This window comes from Muscardinus avellanarius, assembly GCF_963383645.1.
Source record: "Muscardinus avellanarius genome assembly, chromosome: 6".
NCBI lineage: Eukaryota > Metazoa > Chordata > Mammalia > Rodentia > Gliridae > Muscardinus > Muscardinus avellanarius.
In genome coordinates, this window is record NC_137791.1 from 106,227,229 (window position 1) to 106,248,414 (window position 21,186).

The 21,186-nt window shown below is 41.2% G+C and overlaps 1 protein-coding gene across 4 annotated transcripts in view; it reads right to left on the bottom strand.

Annotated features, from left to right (window-relative positions):
• The window catches only part of UBE2K (ubiquitin conjugating enzyme E2 K), a gene marked incomplete at both ends in the record, with an annotated part of 49,316 nt that overhangs the window by 8,923 nt on the left and 19,207 nt on the right, over positions 1-21,186 (bottom strand). For 3 of the 4 annotated variants that reach the window (XM_080697073.1, XM_080697072.1, XM_080697070.1), the window contains 2 exons: positions 4,422-4,480; positions 15,745-15,838. The exons of the other annotated variant lie outside the window; for it this stretch is intronic. In XM_080697073.1, coding sequence (XP_080553199.1) covers positions 4,422-4,480; positions 15,745-15,838 — 153 coding nt within the window. The remainder of the gene's footprint in view (positions 1-4,421; positions 4,481-15,744; positions 15,839-21,186) is intronic. 4 annotated transcript variants of the gene reach the window in all.

Consider the following 21,186-nt stretch of genomic DNA (forward strand, 5'->3'; position numbering starts at 1 on the left):
TAGAACAGTGATTTTACCAAAATCTGGGAATGTAATAGGGAGTCACTGTTAAACAGATACAGAATTTCTACTTAAGAAGATGGAAAAGGCTGGGCGTGGTGGCGCACGCTTGTAATCCCAGTTTCAGGAGCCTGAGACCGGAGGATCGCAGTTCGCGGACAGCCTCAGCTACTTAGTGAGGCCCTCTGCAAATCAGTGAGACCCTGTTTCAAAATAAGGAATAAAAAATTGGGCAGGGGGAGTAGCTCGGAGGTCAAATGCCTCTGGGTTACATCCCCAGACCCGCATAAGAAAATAAAAAATTAATAATAAATAATCATCTAAAGATATATGGTGAAGGTTGCACAAAAATATCAATATATGCTGGGTGTGGTGGTGCACGCTTGTAATCCCAGTGCTTGGGAGGCTGAGATAGGTTCAAAGCCAGCCTCAGTTTACTTAGTGAGGCTCTGAAAAACTTAGTGAGACCCTATTTCCAAATAAAATAGAAAATAGGTCTGGGGGGGCCGGGCATGGTGGCACACGCTGTAATCCCCGCGCTTGGGAGGCGGAGACGGGAGGATCCCACAGGTTCGAAGCCAGCGTGCTGTCTTAAGAGACTCTTTTCCAAATAAAAATATATATTAAAAAATAGGTCTGGGAGTGTAGCCCGGAGGTAGAAGGGCTTCCAGGAACCCCAGTAGCACAAAAAAAAAAAAAGAAAAAAAGAAAATAGGTCTGGGAGTATAGTCCAGAGGTAGAAAAGCCCCTGGGTTCCACCCCCAGTATCACACACAAACTAACAACAAAAAACCCCAATATATTTAACACTGCTGAAAATTGTATATAAAATTGTTAAAATGACAAATTTTACATAATATATAACTGTGTATTTTACCATAATTAAGTGGTTAAAATGGCAAATGTTAGCTGGGCAGTGATGCAATGCCTGTAATCCCTGTATTTAGGAGGCTAAGAAGACAGGGGGATTGAAGTTTGAGGCCTGTCTTAGCAATTTAACAAGATTCCCAGCAAGACCAGGTTTCTTTCTTTCTTTTTTTTTTTTTTTGGTGGTCCTGGGGTTCCTGGTAAGCCCTTCTACTTCCGGGTTACACTCCCAGACCTATTTTTATACTTTTTATTTGGAAACAGGGTCTCTGAAGCCAGCATGGCTGGCTTCGAACCTGCACGATCCTCCTGTCTCTGCCTCCCAAGCACGGGGATTACAAGTGTGCGCCACTATGCTCAGCTAAGACCAGGTTTCTTTCTTTCTTTCTTTTTTTGGTGGTACTGGGGTTCCTGGAAGCCCTTCTACCTCCAGGCTACACTCCCAGACCTATTTTATACTTTTTTATTTTTGGAAACAGGGTCTCTTAAGCCAGCGTGGCTGGCTTCGAACCTGCGCGATACTCCTGTCTCTGCCTCCCAAGCGCGGGGATTATAAGCGTGCGCCACCATGCCCAGCTTGCAAGACCAGGTTTCAAAACAAGAAATAAAAAGGGCTGGAGGCAGAATGCCCTTGGGGTTCAACATGCCCCCTCCAAAAGAGGCAAATGGTGTTTTATATTATAACCATGTGTGTGTGCATGTATATGTTATTATTATTATTGTTATTTTTGGTGGTACTGGGGGTGAAACACAAAGGGCTTTACTACCTCTGGGCTATAGTCCCAGATCTATTTTATACTTTATTTGAAAACAGGGTCTCACTAAGTTGCTGAGAGCCTCACTCAGTAGCTAAGGCTGGCTTCGAACCTGTGCAATCTTCCTGTCTCAGCCTCCCAAGCGCTGGGATTACAAGCGTGTGCCACCAATCCCGGCTAACCATGCATATTTTACCACAATTAAAAGCAGAAACAAGCTGGGCATGGTGGCGCACGCTTGTAATCCCCGCAGTTGGGAGGCAGAGACAGGAGGATTGCGCAGGTTTGAAGCCAGCCTTGCTGGCCTAAGAGACCCTGTTTCCAAACAAAAAATGTACGTCTGGGAGTGTAGCCCGGAGGAAGAAGGGTTTCCGGGAACCCCAGTACCACCAAAATAAACAAATAATAATAATTATAATTTACAAAAAACACAGAAACAACCAGGCTTATCAGAAAATGGATGAACAGGCATCCCATTCTGGTCAGTGATCTAAGTTCATCCTGGAATTTCCATCACAATGTCTATAATTCTTACTTAGGAACAAGCAATAGACTGAATGAATAAATTCCAGAACATTCTATTATAACATGCCAAGGACATTATGCTATTAAGAGCTATAGACAATAAATAGGTATATAGAAGAAATGGGCCTGGACATAGCAAATAAACAAAAAATACACAACGCAAATAACATATGAATTGATATGTTTTTGTTGATACCATATAAACATAAAATGCTAGCCGGGCTTGGTGGCACACACTTGTAATCCCAGCATTTGGGAGGCCGAGACCGGAGGATCATGGTTCACGGGCAGCCTCAGCTACTTTAATGAGGCCCTCTGGAAGTCAGTGACACCCGGTTTCAAAATAAAGTATAAAAAATAGGGCAGTGGGTGTAGCTCGGAGGTTGAATGCCCCTGGGTTCCATCCCCAGACCCGCAAAAACAAACAAACAAACAAACAAACAAACATGCTAATAAGAGAAAACCATTTAATAAGCACAGCTTAATGGAGAAAGTGGTACTTCACTCAGTTCTCAAAAGAAAACTAGAATTTTATATAATAATGACAATATAATGATAAAAATGACAGAAAGGCATAAAAAATAAGCATCTTTTTTTTTTTTTTCAGTGCTGGGGATTGAACCCAGGAGTATTCTATCTCTGAGCTACAAACCCAACCCTATTTTTTATTCTTTATTTTAAAACACAGTATAAGTTACAAAGGACCTCACTAAGTAGCTGAGGCTGGCCACCAACGCTGATCCTCCCGCCTCAGCTTCCTGAATGCTGGATTACAAGCGTGCACCACCACGCCTGGTTAAGCATTGTCTTCAAAGAGAAAATAATTTAGACTGGGAATTGAAATCTATGTTGTAGAGCCGGTGTGGTGGCACACGCTTGTAATCCCAGTGCTTGGGAGGCTGAGACAGGAGGATCACACAAGTTCGAAGCCAGCCTCAGCTACTGAGTGAGGCTCTCAGCAACTCAGTGAGACCCTGTTTCCAAATAAAATAGAAAATAGGTCTGGGAGGGTAACCCGGAGGTAGAAAGCCTCTAGGTTCCACCCCCAGCACCAAAAAAAAAAAAAAAAAAAAGAAATCTATGTTGTATGTGTCAATGTAGAAAACTGGGATCAAAGCTTTAAATCCCAAAGAGTTCTAAAGAGTTCTATTAACAGAGAAAGGATGATCAAAATGATTCATTATTAAGATTTAGAGAACAGCAATGCAAAGAATGAGTAGGAGTGGTAAAGATAAAGAGTGATTAAATGGGCAAAATATCCCAATACTTGGGAGGTTGCAATGGGGATCTCGGGTTCGAGGATAGCTTGACCAACACAGTGAGACTCTCAGCAACCCACTGAGACCCTGTCTTAAGTGTGTGTGTGGGAAGCCAAGACAGGAGAATCACGGCTCATGGACAGCCTAAGCTACTTAGTGAGGCCTTTTGCAACTCAGTGAGACTCTGTTTCAAAATAAAGAGTAAAAAATAGGGCTGGGGGTTTCACTCGGAGGTGGAATGCCCCTGCGTCCCATCCCCTTTGTCTCCTTGTTATAGATGATCCTGTAAGATGATTCCCATTTTAACATTCACCAGTTACAATTACTTGCTCATTTATTTTCCTCTTCCTAAAATGTAAACTCCAGGAATACAAGAAAAGCTTAAGCCCAACTATATTCCTTGGCACACAGTATTCAAATAAAATTTTATTCATTTTAATTTTTATTGGTGCATTGTAGTCATACATGTTAATGGAGTACAAGATGGTAGAGGCATACATGCACTCAACATAATTTTAAATGAGCGCAGAAGCCAGGTGTGGTGACACACGCTTGTAATCCCAGCATTCGGGAGGCTGAGACTGGAGGACTGCGGTTCGCAGACAGCCTCAGCTACTTAGTGTGGCCCTCCGCAACTTAGTGAGACCCTGTTTCAAAATAAAGAGTAAAGAAGAAACAGGGCAGGGGGTGTTGCTTGGAGGTCGAATGCCCGTGTTCCATCCCCAGACCCAGAATTAAAATGAAATAAGTAAGTGTAGAATCTTCCCTCCCTGTCTTTAAGTCTGGAAGTACTGCAAATTCTTGCAGGAGCCATTACAGATGCACATCCTTTCCCAATATACTGTCAGTAGAGAGCAAGCTTGCTTTTCATGCCAATGCTTTATCCACATTAAATTTACATGTAGTAAACAACTCAAAAGGCTGAACCTTAAACAATAAGTATTAAGATATATATTAATTAAGTGAGCCAAGAAATACAAAATATTTTAAAAGCACAAAAATAGATTTACAATACCTTAGGGGGATTAAATGGATATGTTTCTGGTATTTTAATCTCTAGTTGATATCTTCCTCCTAAAATATGAGAAAAACAAAGTTAAGAATGCTGCTTAACTCAAATGGGGGAAGCCAAATACACTGATAAAACTTTTAAAAATACCCATTGTTCTATAACAATTATAACAAATTAGTTTTAAAGCTGAAATCCAAAATGGTAATAAAACAAAAGCACCAGTCTTTACTTTCAGTTACAAAAAGCATACAGAATACCTGTTTCACAAATCTTAGTTTTCAGTAAAAGGGTTAAAGATACACAAAGAAATTAAAATCATAAATAATCCAGTACCAAATTTTTCATTAAGACAATTAACACAAGTCCCATCTCCTTTTGTTTTCTCTAGTCCACCTGATAAAAGCTGCTATTTAAATAACATAAAAAGAAGTAAAAGAAAAAGAAAAAAGGCCAAAGATAACAAAGGAATATAGAGACAAAGAATATACCTAGGTTACGCCATGGTCTAAGAAACTACTTCAAAGCTGGTTCTCTCAAACAAATAAAAGTTCTAATATTTTAACATGTGTCCAAAATTCAATGCCAACATCTTTTGTTAAATTTTAAAAAACAAAATGAAATATGAGATAGTCAAAGGACAAAAAAGTATTCTCTTTCTGTAAATGGGTATGTAAAAAGTTACAAAGTTGTTCTAACAAAAAACCAGAAGGCACCATTCTCTTTTGTTTTGAAGTTATCTTGAGCAACCTGCTGCTAAACTGCCACTTTAAAAAAACTTTCCTAGCTTCCCATAACTGGTAGTGAAAGAAAGGAAAACGGTCTCTCAGGACATTCTAAAGGGGAAGTATAGCACTGGATGAGTGCTAGATTAGAATCCTGCTGCTAACTAACCTCCCAATTCCAAGATTCTATGACCCATTAACATAGAATACTCACTATTAGAAACATAGCAAATAAAACTGTACTACCAAAATACTTACATATGAAACTATGGGATTTTGCTTCATAATAATCAAGGGATGTATTAGATCAAAGACAGGCCATGAGTTGTTATTAAAGCTGGCAGATAAATACATGGAGGTTTCATTACACTATTCTTCTTTTGTATATATCTGAAATTTTCCATAACAAAAAGTAAAATAAAATAAAATAAAAACTGTATGCTAGGGGCATTATTAACATCAAAATTTATACACTCAGCTCTTGAAATAATTAAAGCAGCAGATTTCCCCCACTATAATTTGGATTTTCTCAAATCTATCTTTATTGTTTTTTTTTCTTTTGTCTGATTTTTATATTGGGCATTCTATCCCCAAGCTACACCCCTAGCCCTGTTTTCTTTTCTTTCTTTCTTCCTTCCTTTCTTTCTCTTCTTCCTTCCTTCTTCTTTTTTTCTGGTGTTACTGGGGTTCCTGGAAACCGTTCTACCTCCGGGCTACACTCCCAGACCTATTTTATATTTTTATTTGGAAACAGGGTCTCTTAAGCCAGCGCGGCTGGCTTCGAACCTGCATGATCTTCCTGTGTCCACCGCCCAAGCTCCTCCAGTCTCGAGGCGCCTGGATTTAGCCTGTGCCACCACCACGCCTGGCCTATTCTTTCTTTTGAAACAAGGTCTGGCTGAATTGTGGAGAGCCTAAATAGCTGATGCTAGCCTTGAACCTGCTGAGATGCCAGTCTCAGCCTCCCAGGGTCTCACTTTGGAAACAAGGTCTAAGTTGCTAAGAGCCTAAGTAGCTGAGGCTGGCTTCAAACCTGCATGATCCTTTTGTCTCAACCTCCCAAGTGCTGGGATTCTAAGTGTGCGCCACCATGCCCTGCTAAAATTTTATTTTGACAAAGGTCACACTACATTTCCCAGGTTTGCCTTAAATATGTATTCTATTTCATCTCCCTGTGAAACAGGCCTGTTCCCACCATGCTTGATCACCACCTGTGAATCAGGAAACTAAAGGAGCATTTCATTTGGTACCATTTAGAACCATTTTCTTTAAGCAGTTTTTGGTTCCAATTCTTCTCTTTTAAAATTCTTTTTAAGAGCCGGGCGTGGAGGAGCACGTTTGTAATCCCAGCATTCGGGAGGCTGAGACTGGAGGATCGCGGTTCGCGGACAGCCTCAGCTACTTAGTGAGGCCCTCTGCAACTCAGTGAGACCGGATTTCAAAATAAAGAATAAAGGCCGGGCGTGGTGGAGCACGCTTGTAATCCCCGCGCTTGGGAGGCAGAGACGGGAGGATCGCGCAGGTTCGAAGCCAGCTGTGCTGGTGTAAGAGACCCTGTTTCAAAAATATAAAATAGGTCTGGGAGTGTAGCCTGGAGGTAGATGGGTTTCCAAGAACCCCAGTACCACCAAAAAAACCAACAAAAAACAAAATAAAGAATAAAAAATAGGGCAGGGGGTATAGCCCAGAGGTTGAATGCCCCTGGGTTCCATCCCCAGACCCGCCCCCCCCAAATTTTTTATTAAGTCCCTTCTATTAAATGATGTAGAAATCGAACTAAATGCCTGAAGAACAGAAAACATGCTAGCAATAAAATATGAAGAAAAAGTAACCAAACAAAAGGAAAAGAGCAGGCATCAGAAGGGTACTTGAGGAAGTTTTGTGAATGTGAAGATAAATGTCTATGTTCAGGATTATAAATGCTACCTCTAAACATATATACACATATGTACATATATATGTATATATCTACATATCTGCCTTGAGTACAGAAACTCTTCTTTTTTTCTACCTACAAATCTTTATCCTGATTAAATTCAAGATTACCATCCTTCATAACCTGTCATACAAAGTTCTTGAATGAAAAGCTCTGAGAGGACACATGGATAGTGCTGGGTATGGAACCCTGGGGCTACTACTCCAGACCTCAACCCCTAGCCCTATTTATTTGGAAACAGAGTTTTGCTAAGTTGCTCCAAAACAATCTTTTGTAAGCTATGTGAGAGTCAGAGATACTTAATAAATGCTGTTAGATCTTGGAATCTCCAAGAATTTCAAAAGAGATTTTTATAAATATATAAACCCAGGCTGACCAGCTGTAATCCCAATTACACAGGAAGCAGAAAAAGAAAGAATACACGTTAGCAGGGCATGGTGGTGCATGCTTGTAATCCCAGCATTCGGGGAGGCTGAGACTGGAGGATGGAGGTTTGCGGACAGCCTCAGCTATTTAGTGAGGCCCTCCGCAACTTAGTGAGACCCTATTTCAAATGAAAGAATAAAAAACAGGGCAGGGGCTGTAGCTCAGAGGCCAAATGCCCCTGGGTTCCATCCGCAGACCTACCAAAAAAAAAAAAAAAAAAAAGATGAATACATGTTCAAGGCAAACCTGGGAAATGTAATGTGACCCTTGTCAAAATTTTAGCAGGGCATGGTGGCGCACGCTTGTAATCTCGGCACTTGGGAGGCTGAGACAGCAGGAGGACTGCGCAGGTTCAAAGCCAGCCCCAGCTACTTAGTGAAGCTCTCAGCAACTTAGTGAGACCCTGTTTCCAAATAAAATATGAAAAAATTATATAGGTCTGGGAGTGTAGCTTGGGGGTAGAAAGCCCTTGGGTTCCATTCCTAGTACCACAAAAAATAAAATAAAATTTTATAAAGGAGCCTGCCAGGAGTGGTGGTACACACCTGTAACCTCAGTACTTGGGAAGCTGAGAGGAAGTCTGTAGGTACCAGGGTAGCTTCAGCAACTTAGCAAGATTCTCAGCAACCTAGTGAAACCATTTTAAAATAAAAAGGGCTGAGTGTGTAGCTCAGAGGTAGAATGTTCCTGGGTTCATTCCACAGTACCACATACACACAATAATAAATACACACACAAACATTATCAGCCTTCACTATAGTAACATTTTTAGCCAGGCGTGGTGACACATGTTCGTACTCCCAGCCTCCCAGTACTTCGGAGGCTGATAAAGGAGAATCACAGGCTCACGGCCAGCCTCAGCAACTTAGTGAGGCCCTCCGAATTCAGTGAGACCTTGTATTCAAATAAGATATAAAACTGGGTTAAGGGTGTAGCTCAGGGGTACAACTCTGGATTCAATCCCCAGTAAAAAAACACCACACACACACACACACACACACACACACACACACACACACACACACACACACGTATAACCTCTTAAAGAATAGCTTTGTTTTATCCTTTTCGAGCCTAGATTGAAGTAGCTGAGACTTACAGGGGTGAACCACTGCGCCCAGATTTAGAAAGCTTTTAAAACAGACGTGATGGAGCCGGGGGTGATGACGCATGCTTGTAATCCCTGCATTTGGGAGACTGAAACAGGAGGATTCGCAGTTTGAGGACAGCTTCAGCTACTTAGTGAGGCCCTCTGCAACTAAGTGAGACCCTGTTTCAAAATAAAGAATAAAAAATTGGGCAGAGGGTGTAGCTCGGAGGGTGTAGCCTCCGGGTTCCATCCCCAGACCCGCAAACACATACACACACACACAGACGTGATGGTGTACATCTGTAACCTCAGTGCTTAGAAGGCTTAGATAAGAGAATCACAGATTTGAAACCAGCCTCAGATAGTAGTAAGACTCTCAGCAATCTACTGAGATCCTGTTTTAAACTAAAAAATGCAATAGGGCTGGCAGTGTGGCTCAGAGGTAGAACCCAGAGAGTGTGACTCAGAGGTTCAATCCCAAGTAACATACACATTAAATTAAAATAAGGCTGGGGGTGTAACCCAGAGATAAAATACCCTGAGCTCAGTAACTAAAAAACAGACACACACACATGACTTTTAGCATTAAAATTGTTATTTTTATATTTAATGTAATGGAAAGGTCAGAAGGGGACAGGGATAACTCAATCATTCTACAAATTTAAAAGAAGTTTTAGGAAGTAAGAACTAAAGTGTTACTTTGCCACTGAGTTACTAGGCAAGAGGAGCTAAATGGAGGCAGGCCTGGTATACTCCATGCCTGTAATCCAAATACTTGGGAGGTTAAAACAGGGGGATCACAGACAGGTTCAACATCAGTACATGGTAAGTTAGCAAGATCTTGTTTCAAATAAAATGAAAGGGGTTGAGGATATGGTTCAGTGGCAGAACACCCCTAGTCTCAATCACTAGCCTCTCCCTAAACCAAGGTAAGTAGCTTGGAAGATGGCAATTTTTGCATGGATATTCAACATCTCAATCTGATTAATTTTAACACTATAAAATGTCTTCCTCATTACTTTTCTTTTTTTTTGCGGTACTGGGGATAGAACCCAGAGGCATTCTACCTCTGAGCTATACCCCCAACCCTATTTTTTATTCATTATTTTGAAACAGGGTCTCAATGAGTTGCAAAGGGCCTCACTAAGTAGCAGCTGAAGTTGTCTGCAAATCGCAATCCTCCTGTCTCAGTCTCCCAAATGCTGGGATTACAAATGTGGGCCACCACACTACAAGTGTGTACCACCACGCCCAGCTTCCTCATTACTTAATAACATACCATCTGTAAACTTTTGATTTAGCTTTTAAATTGAAACAAAAAACATGCTGGGGATTTAGCTCAGTGGCAGAGTGTTTGGCTTAGCACGTGCCAGCACAAGTAAAACCCAACCTACCAAAAATCTTAAAAAAAAAGAAAAACAGAAAAACAAGAGAGGGAGGTAGGTGGGGAAGGCAAGGGCCAAATGAGTGATGTGTGCATATATGCCTCTACCATCTTGTACCCCATTAAGATGTATGACTACAATGTACCAATAAATAAAAAAGAAACAAAAAAGCAAGACTTCTACAATAAAATAATGTTTTCTTCATATTCACATTCTTTTCCTTTTGTGTGTGTGTGTGACAATGGGGATGGAACCCAGGGGCACACTACCTTAGAGCTATACCCTCAGCCCTACTTTATCCTCTTACTTTGAAACAGGGTCTCAGTTGCATGGAACCCTCATTAAATTGTTGCAGTTGGCCACCAACCTACCATATTTCCTCCTGTTGCAGTATTCTTTTTTTTTTAATTTTTATTTTTTTGGTGGTACTGGGGTTCCTGGAAGCCCTTCTATCTCTGGACTACACTCCCAGACCTATTTTTACATTTTTTTATTTGGAAACAGGGTCTCCTAAGCCAGCGCGCGCGGCTGGCTTCGAACCTGCGCGATCCTCCTGTCTCCGCCTCCCAAGCGCGGGGATTACAAGCGTGCGCCACCACGCCCGGCTGTTGCAGTATTCTAAGCACTGGAATTACAAACATGCAACACTACTCCTGGGTCTCATATTTACAATTCAAAGAAAATGTATCAAAGTATATAAAATTAAAAGTGAAACTTTTCCTAAACAAATATAATCTATCTTGAGTATGTACTCAGAAACCATGTTAAATCGGTCATATCAAAGTATTGGCTTAGCCGGGTGTGGTGGCGCACGCTTGTAATCCCCGCGCTTGGGAGGCAGAGACAGGAGGATCGTGCAGGTTCGAAGCCAGCCGCGCGCGCTGGCTTAGGAGACCCTGTTTCCAAATAAAACTGTAAAAATAGGTCTGGGAGTGTAGCCCGGAGGTAGAAGGGCTTCTAGGAATCCCAGTACCACCAAAAAAAAAAAAAAAAAAAAAAAAAAGTATTGCCTTGGCCAGGCATGTTGACACACGCTTGTAATCCCAGCATTCCGGAGGCTGAGACCAGAGGATCATGGTTCACAGACAGCCTCAGCTACTTAGTAAGGCCCTCTGCAACTCAGTGATACCCTGTTTCAAAATAAAGAATAAAAATTGGGGAGGGAGTGTAGCTCGGAGGTCAAATGCCTCTGGATTCCAGCCCCAGAACCGCAAAAGAGTACTGCCTTATTTAAAAGCAGAAATAGAATTAAACACTTAATACGAACAAACCTAGCTGAGTGTGGTGGCGCACACTTGTAATCCCAGCATTCAGGAGGCTGAGACAGGGAGATGGCAGTTCGTGACCAGCCTCAGCTACTTAGACCCTCTGTAACTCATTGAGACCCTGTTTCAAAATAAAGAATAAAAAATTAGGGCTGGGGGTGTACTCAGAGGTAGAATACCTGAGTTCTTGGGAGGCTGAGATAGGATTGCAGGTTCAGGCCAACCTCAACTACTTGGTAAGACCCTATATAACTTAGACCCTGTTTCAAAATAAAGAATAGGATCCGGGTATGGTGACGCACATTTATAAGCATTTGGGAGACTGAGGCAGGAGGATGGCAGTTCATGGACAGCCTCGGCTACTTTGTGAGACCCTATTTCAAAATAAAGAATAAAGCCAGGCGTGGTGGCGCACACTTGTAATTCCCGTGTTTGGGAGGTTGCGACAGGAGGATGGCACAGGTTCGAAGCCAGCCTCAGCAACTTAGTGAGATCCTGTTTCCAAATAAAATATAAAATAGGTCTGGGAGTATAGCCTGGAGGTAGAAAGCCTCTTGGTTCCACTCTAGTACCACCAAAAAAAGAATAAAAAAATAGGGCTATGGGTTTAGTTAAGAGGTACAATGTCCCTGGAGTTCAATCCCCAGTTCTGAGAAGGAAAAAAAAAAACTTATTTAAAATTAATTACACTATAAATAAATGTATATTACTCATTTTTAAAAACTTGTCTATCTTGCTCAGGATAAAAAAATTTTATTTCTTATTACAAAATTTGCTTTGAGCCAGGTATAGTGGCACACGCTTGTAATCTCAGTGCTTGGGAGGCTGAGACAGGTGGATCACACAGGTTCGAAGCCAGCCACAGCTACTTTAGTGAGGCCCTCAGCAATTTAGTGAGACCCTGTTTCCAAATAAAATATAAAATTGGCCTGGGAGTACAGCCTGGCAGTAGAAAAGCCCCTGGGTTCCATCCCCAATACCACAAAAGAAAAATTGCCTTAAGTAGTACATGGTAGCACAAGCCTGTTATCCCTGTACTTGGAAGGCTGAGAGACAGGAGGATCACAGGTTCACCGCCAGCCTCAGCAACCTCTGGCCCTCTGCAACTTAGTGAGACTGTTTCAAAAAAATAAAAATAAAATAGTGCTGCTAGGTGTGGTGGCACACATTTGTAATCCCTGCTCTTGGGAGGTGGAAACAAGAGAATCGAGGCTGGCTTAAGAGACCCTGTTTCCATATAAATATATAAAAATAGGTCTGGGAGTGTAGCCCGGAGGTAGAAGGGTTTCCAGGAACCCCGGTACCACCAAAAAAATAAATAAACAAGTTTAAAAAAATAAATAAAAATAAAAAAGTGCTGGGTTGCCAAATATGGTGGCGCACACTTGTAATCCCAGCATTTGGGAGACAGAAACCGGGGCAGTTCACAAACAGCCTCAGCTACTTAGTGAGGTGCTCCTCAAGTTAGACCCTGTTTCAAAATAAAGAATAAAACAAACAAACAAAAAACAAACAAGGCAGGGGCTGTAGCTTGGAGGTAGAATGCTCTTGAGTTCCATTCCCAGAACCGAAAAAAGGTGAGGGGTATAGCTCAGAGGTAGTGTTCCTGGGTTCAATCCAGGTAAAACACACACACACACTTCTAAGATAACTAAAGGTCTCTTTTCTCTCTCTCTCTTTTTTTTTGGTAGTACTGGGGTTCCTGGAAGCCCTTCTACCTCCGGGCTACACTCCCAGACCTATTTTATATTTTGAAACAGGGTCTCGTAAGCCAGCATGGCTGGCTTCAAATCTGCGCTTCAAACCTCCTTTCTCTACCTCCCAAGCACGGGGATTACAAGCGTGCTCCACCACACCCGCTAATGGTCTCTTCTATGTTTAATAATTGTCAAAAAGACTGAGCTAAGCCGGGCGTGGTGGCATACGCTTGTAATCTCAGCATCTGGGAGGTTGAGACTGGAGGATCGAGATTCGTGGACAGCCTCAGCTACTTAGTGAGGCCCTCTGCAACTCAGTGAGACCCTGTTTCAAAATAAAGAATAAAAAAATTGGGCAGTGGGTATAGCTCGGAGGTCAAATGCCTCTGGGTTCCATCCCCAGACCTGCAAAAAAAAAAAAAAAAAAAAAAAAAAGATGGAGCCAGGCATGGTGGTACATGCCTGTAATCCCAGCAACTCCAAAAACTGAGGCAGGATGATGGCAAGTTTGAAGCCAACCAAGTAACTTTAACCCTGTCTTAAACATACATACATACATACATACATACATACATACATACATACATAAATCTAGCTAGCTAGCTAGCTAGCTGGCTGGCTGGCTATACCACTCCTGGGTACCTATCTTTCCAAATGGGGCGGATATCAAAAAACTATGGTAATATACGCCTATCTATGTTCATAGGGGCACAATTCACAATAGCCAATTAACGGAACCAACCTAGGTGTTCATCAAACAAATTTATGGGATATCCACAGAATGAAATTCTACTCAGCAATAAAGAACAACAAAAATTATGTCTGTCATTTGCAGGAAAATGGAAGAACCTGGAGAACATTATGTTAAGTGAGATGGCCAGTCACAGAAAGTGAAGGGTCATGTTTTCTCAAATGGCCAGAAGCTAGTGGGTACCAGAAGGACTCCATATATGTGACTGTCGACATGATTTACATTCTGATGTGAAATTACAATGCATCAATAAATGCATAGTAAGAAAAATTAAATGAAGACAGACATGGTAGTGTACACTTGTAATATCAGTACTTGGGGAGGTTGAGACAGGAGTATTGCAGGTTTGTGGGCAGCCCCAGCTGCTTGGTGAAGCCTACTGTAACGTAGCGAGACCCTGTTTCAAAATAAAGAATAAAAATAGGGCTGGGAGTAAAGGTCAAAGATAAAATGCCCCTGGGTTCAATCTCCAGTACCACAATGAATGAATGAATGAATGAATGAATGAATGAATGAATGAATGAAATAGAAAGATGGGATATAGCTCAGTAATATAGCAATCTTGGGTTCAATCCCCAGTACATCTCCCCCAAAGGTGGTGGTGTACTAGCAATACTCTTAAAGGTCTTTAAATTTTTTCATGCAGAGCCGGGCATGGTGGCGCACGTTTGTAATCCCTGTGCTTGGGAGGCAGAAACAGGAGGATCACGCTGGTTCGAAGCCAGCCTCACTGGCTTAAGAGACCCTGTTTCCAAATAAAAATATAAAAATAGGTCTGGGAGTGTAACCCGGAGGTAGAAGGGGTTCCAGGAACCCCAGTATCACAAAAAAAAAAAATTAATGCAAACAAAAATATTAAAAAATATTAAGAACTTAGTAGGACACATGGTACATGCCTGTAATCCCAGTACTTGGGAGGCTGATACTTGAGAACTTCAGGTACAAGGCCAGCACACACTAACCTACAAAGACACATTCTCAAAACAAAAAAAGGACTGGAGGTGTGCCTCAGAGTTAGAGTGCCCCCGGGTTAGATCCCCAGTACTACCACCACCACAATAAATAAATAAATTAATACATTATTTTTCAAACTTGGGGACTTCATTACAGAATTAAAGAAACACCCCATTCAAAAGTCATAACTCCCACTTCCAATAATCAATCAGTCCTCATCTATTAAGAAGCAAAAGGTGAGTAAAAGCAAAGGCTGTGAAGTCAAAGGCTATAAGACATCAAATCCCAGCAGTGCCCCTTAGATGTTTGACCTTCAAAAGTCACTTATCTGCACTTAAAGTCTCTTCATCTAACAAAACAATGACAAGTATACTTACCTCGTAAGATTTTATAAAAGCTGAATATTATCTTATGAGCTAGAGCTACCACATGTTACATACTCTTAATCAGACATTTGAATAATCTAGACTGCCAGATCCTGGCTTTTGCTACATAACTCAAATTTACAATAATATTCATTTATGAAGATCTGCCGAATGAGAAATTGAATGCTGTAAGCTTCTTTCTATATCTTACCCCCAATTTTGTGGTCTAAAGGAGCTTAAAGACTGTGAACATAAAATTCAACAATGCTGCCTTTTTTTTGGTATATCCTCAAATAATCACTTGAAGCTTTCCTAAATAAACAAAATCAAATATATCTACAACCTGTACAAAGTCATATAAGCAAATAAAATAGTATATGACAAACAAGAAAAGAGCTTTAAACACAAAAATATCAGAAATTTACAGCAAAGCTTAATATCATATGAAAGGTTACTGAGAGTTTGTATGCTATTTAAGTTAGAGGCTTAGCAGTCTATATATGCTTCATAAATTCTAACCTATATAACCTGTAAGGTGGATGTGCTAAATCTGTTTTGGAGAAAGAAAAAAAATAGCTAAAATTAAGTCAGAAAACAGTCTGGATTAAGTGTCTACACTGATTAAAACTTCTATATTTCCTATGCCAAATGCCTTTACCTTCCTTGTAGTTTACAGTTCTCAAGATTAAGATAAATTCTAATATGCGCAATATTGATACAGAAAAAAGTACTTGCCTTCATATGGTGTGTCTGGAGGTCCTGCTATTTCTCCTCTTAATTCTGTAAAATTCTCATCTACAAGATCTACTTTAATTTGATTTTTGCTCGTCTTAAAAATAAACAGAAAATAAATGTTAGTTATGTCAGCAAGAAAAAAGCCTACTTTAAAATATTACCTATAAGCCGGGCGTGGTGGCGCACGCTTGTAATCCCCGCGCTTAGGAGGCTGAGACAGGAGGATCGCACGGGTTCGAAGCCAGCCTCAGCTACTTAGTGAGGCTTTCAGCAACTTAGTGAGACCCTGTTTCCAAATAAAATATTAAAAAAAGGTCTGGGAGTATAGCCCGGAGGTAGAAAGCCTCTGGGTTCCACCCCCAGTACCACCAAAATAAATAAATAAATAAATAAATAAATAAAATAAAATATTACCTATAAAAAATTTAAAAGCCCCCTTTCACAGGTTTATCTGCCTTAAAAAAATTAGCCTGTGCCTTTCTAGGACTTAACCAGTTTTAAGAGTACTTAAAACAAAGAAACTACAAAACTTTAACTTCAATGTTCTTAATAAATAATACCACTTTGCTGGGCGTGGTGGCGCACACTTGTAATCCCCGCTCTTGGGAGGGGGAGACAGGAGGATCGTGCTGGTTCGGAGCCAGCCTCGCTGGCTTAAGAGACTCTGTTTCCAAATTAAAAATATAAAAAAATAGGTCTGGGAGTGTAGCCTGGAGGTAGAAGGGCTTCCAGGAACCCCAGTACCAATAAACAAACAAACAAACAAACAAATCCACTTTGTTTTTGGTTTTGGGGTTTTTTTTTTTTTTTGGTGGTACTGGGGGTGGAACTCAGGGGCCTTCTACCTCCGGGCTATACTCCCAGACCTATATTATATTTTATTTGGAAACAAGGTCTCTTAAGCCAGAGAAGGCTGGCTTCGAACCCGTGCAATCCTCCTGTCTCAGTCTCCCAAGCGCGGGGATTACAAGTGTGCGCCACCACGCCCGGCTAAATAATACCACTTTGAACAACAGTACAATGGGGCTTGATTAATTTATAGGAATGTTATTAGAAAAAATTGGTAGACAACTTATTCTTTGCCAACTCCAGTACAAGTCTAAAGTAATCCATTCATCTCTAGTCAAATGCTAATACTATATCCCCAAGTAACTTGGATTCTGTCCACATAAACAGAAAATTTACAGTCATTAAAAGCCATTTAGAGCAGAGTATGGTGGTGCACACTTGTAATCCCTGCACCTGGGAGGCTGAGAAAGGAGGATAGCACAGGTTCGAAGCCAGCCTCAGCTACTGAGTGAGGCTCTCAGCAACTTAGTGAGACCCTGTTTCCAAATAAAATAAAAAATAGGTCTGGGAGTATAGCCCAGAGGTAGAAAGCCCCTGGGTTCTACTCCCAGTACCACCAACCAACCAACCAACCAACCAACAAACAAACAAATTTAGAGCCAGGCATGGTGGCTCACGCTTATAATCCTGGTGTTTGGGAGGCTGAGACAGGATGATTGCACAGGTTCGAAGCCAGCCTCAGCTACTTAATGAGGCTCTCAGCAACTTGGTGAGACCCTGTTTCTTTCTAATAAAATATAAAATAGGTCTGGGACTATAGCCCAGATGTAGAAAGCCCCTGGGTTCCATCCCCAGTGCCACTAAAAATAGGTCTGGAAGTATAGCCTGGCAGTAGAAAAGCCCCTGAGGTCCAAAAAAAGAAAGCCAACCAAACAAACAAAATAAGTTACTAAGTATGTATTTTTGGTAGAATTCAAATTTCATATTTTACCTAATTGGCATAATACATCAACTTTTATGAAAGAAACCTCCCACAAGATTTCAGTAATTTTTTTTTTTTTTTTTTTTTTTTGTGGTACTGGGGTTCCTAGAAGCCCTTCTACCTTCGGGCTACACTCCCAGACCTATTTTTACCTTTTTTTTTTTTTTAATTTGGAAACAGGGTCTCCTAAGCCAGCGTGCTGCTGGCTTCGAACCTGCATGATCCTCCTGTCTCTGCCTCCCAAGCGCGGGGATTACAAGCATGAGCCACTACGCCTGGCCAAGTAGTAAATTTAATTATAAATATGTATAATGAAATCAGATGAAGTGGCGTGTGCCTGAAACTTCAGTACTTAGGATGTCGTAACAGTTCAGAATCACAAGTTTGAGACCTGCCTCAGCAAGTTATCAAAAGCCTCACCAACTTAATGAGACCTTTTCAAAATAAAACATAAGGAGGGTCGGGGTTGTATCCCAGAAAATGCCTCCAGGCTCTATTTGCAATATGCTAAATAAACAATAAAACCGTGTCCTTTGTCCTGTCCCCTAGAAAATCATTACCAATCTTAGTATTTGCGGCAAAGAAGGAAACGTACATTTTAGTAAAAGTAAAAACGGTCTGTCCAAGCCGGGCATGGAGGCGCATGTTTATAATCCCCGCGCTTGGGAGGCTGAGACAGGAGGACCGCACAGGTTCAAAGCCAGTCTCAGCTACTTAGTGAGACCCTGTTTCCAAATAAAATATAAAAAATAGGTCTGGAAGTCTAGCCTGGAGGTAGAAAGCCTCTGGGGTCCCACCCCTAGTACCACACACACACACACACACACACACACACAAAAAAAAAAAAGTCTGTCCAATACATACAAGAATGTAATATGTACCATAATGTTAACAGTCATTAATCAATTTAAGAAATCACAAGGATTGCCCAGCATGGTGCCGCACGCTTGTAATCCCAGCATTTGGGAAGCTGAGACAGGAAGATAGATCACGGTTCACTGACAGCCTCAGCTACTTAGTGAGGTACTGTGCAACTCAACGAGACCCTTTCTCAAAATAAAGAATAACAAATAGAGCTGGGGGTATAGCTCAGAAGTAAAATTCTCCTGGGTTCCATCCCCAGTACCGCAAAATAAATAAATAAATAAGTAAGTAAATAAATCACAAGGATTAACTATAGACTTCCATTACTCCCAACTAGATTTCTATTCTAAATAAAACAATTTCTTCCACATGCCATTAAATGCTTTTAAACAATTTCCTCTCTATAAAAAGTATTTAAAATCTTAGGATATTATGCTGGGCGTGGTGGTACATGCTTGTAATCCCCACGCTTGGGAGGCAGTGACAGGAGGATCGTGCAGGTTCGAAGCCCGCCTCGCTGGCTTAAGAGACCCTGTTTACAAATAAAATATAAAATAGTTCTGGGAGTGTAGCCTGGAGGTATAAGGGTTCCATTCCCAGTACCACCACCACCAAAAAAAAAAAAAAAAAGAAGGAAATGATTAGAGTTTGGGGGAGAGTAGAGGGTAAAAAAAAAAAAAAGCTCCAATTCTCTAGTTAGTAAAATGCTAAATAAATAATTTTTATACCTCCACCCTTATACCCATCCACATCACCCCAAATTAAAATTTAGGATAGCGGTTCACGGACAGCCTCAGCTACTTAGTGAGACCCTGTTTCAAAAATTAAAAAATAAAATAAAATAAAAAAATAAGGCTGGGGGTGTAGCTCGGAGGTAGAATGCCCCTGGGTTCTATCCCCACTACCACAAAAAGGGGGGGATACTGTAAAATTTAAAAGGCCCAAGAATACATTTATATATGTGAAACTTAAGTGGATCCTGCCATCTAAAGAGTATAAAAGACTTTTCAGTTTGTTTTTGTGATGCTGGGATTCAAAGCCAGGGCCTAGCAAATGCCAGACAAGGGGTTTACCACTAAGATACATCCCCAGCCCTCTTTTTAAAAATTGGAAAAAATATGAAGCTGAGACAGGAGAAGTGTAGGTTCGCAGGTACCATTAGCCATTTAGTGAGGCCCTCCACAATTAGTAAGACCTGTCAAAATAAAAAAAAAATAGGGCCAGGGGAAGCCAGACGTGCTAGCCCACACAAAATCCCAGTACTTAGGAGGCTGAGAAAAGAGAATCACGGTGTGGACAGCCTCAGCTATTTAGTGAGGCTTTCTACAACTTAGTGAGACTTGTTTCAAAATAAAGAATAAAAAACAGGGCTGGGGATGTAGCTCCAAGGTAGAATGCCCCTGGGTTCCATCCCCAGTACCGCAAAAAAATAAATAAAATAAAATAAAATAAAATAGGCCTGGGGGTGTAGCTAAGAGGCAGAACACCCCTGGGTTCAATCTCCAGTACTACAAAAAATAATTAGAAAAATATGACTATGAACTTGAATCCTGGACATCAAGGAAATAACAATGTTCTTAGGTTCTGATACTATAATTATGTAAGAGTATCATTTCTAGCCAGCTGTGGTGATGCACATCTTTAATCATAGATATATGAAAACCTGAGAAAGGAGTATCTATCACTTAAGTCCAAGAGTTCAAGACCAGCCTAGACAACAGGAAGAAAAAAAGAGAATTACTTATTGTGCATGTGGTACTGGTGGTTAAACAACACGCCTAACCCTAACTCATATTTTATTTTTGGAACTTAGGGTTGAACCCAAGTCTACCTCCGAGGTATACCCCAGCTCTGTTCTTACTTATTTTTGTAATACTAAGGATGGAACCCAGGGGCATTCTACCTCCAAACTATACACCCAGCCCTCTTTTTAATTTTTTATTTTGAAACAGGGTCTCACTAAGTTGCAGAAGGCCTCACTAAGTAGCCAAGACTGGCCGTGAACCCACAATCCTACCTAAGCCTCCCAAGTACTATGATTACAAACATGCCACATAGTCTAGCTTTATTCTTTTTTGAAACAGGGTCTCACTAAATTGGTGAGGGCCTAAGTAGCTGAGGCTGGCCTTGAACCTGCGATCCTCCTGTCTCAGCCTCCCAAGTACTGGGATTTCAAGCATGCACCACCACGCCAGGCTATTGTTTTTTATTTTTTTTTTATTTATTTTTTATTTTTTTGGTGGTACTGGGGTTCCTGGAAGCCCTTCTACCTCCGGGCTACACTCCCAGACCTATTTTTACATTTTTATTTGGAAACAGGGTCTCCTAAGCCAGCGCGCGGGGCTGGCTTTGAACCTGCACAATCCTCCTGTCTCTGCCTCCCAAGCGCAGGGATTACAAGCGTGCACCACCACGCCTGGCTTGTTTTTTATTTTGAAACAGGGTTTCCTTAAGTGGCAAAGCCAGCTTCAAATCTGTGATCTTCCAGTCTTGGCCTTTTAAGTACTCCCAAGTAGATCACCAAGCCTGTAATCCTAGTACTTGGGAGGCCGAGACAGGAGTATTACAGGTTAGAGGCCAGCCTAAGGAACCTAACAAGACCTTGTTTAGAAAATATAAATAAAAAGCCAGGCATGACGGTACATGCTTATAATCCTATCATTTGGGAGGCCAAGACAGGAGGATCACGGTTTGTGGACAGCCTCAGCTACTTAGTGAGGCCCTTTGCAACTCAGTGAGACCCTGTTTCAAAATAAAGAATAAAAAATAGGGCTGGGGGTATTCCATCCCCAGTACTGGGGGGAAGA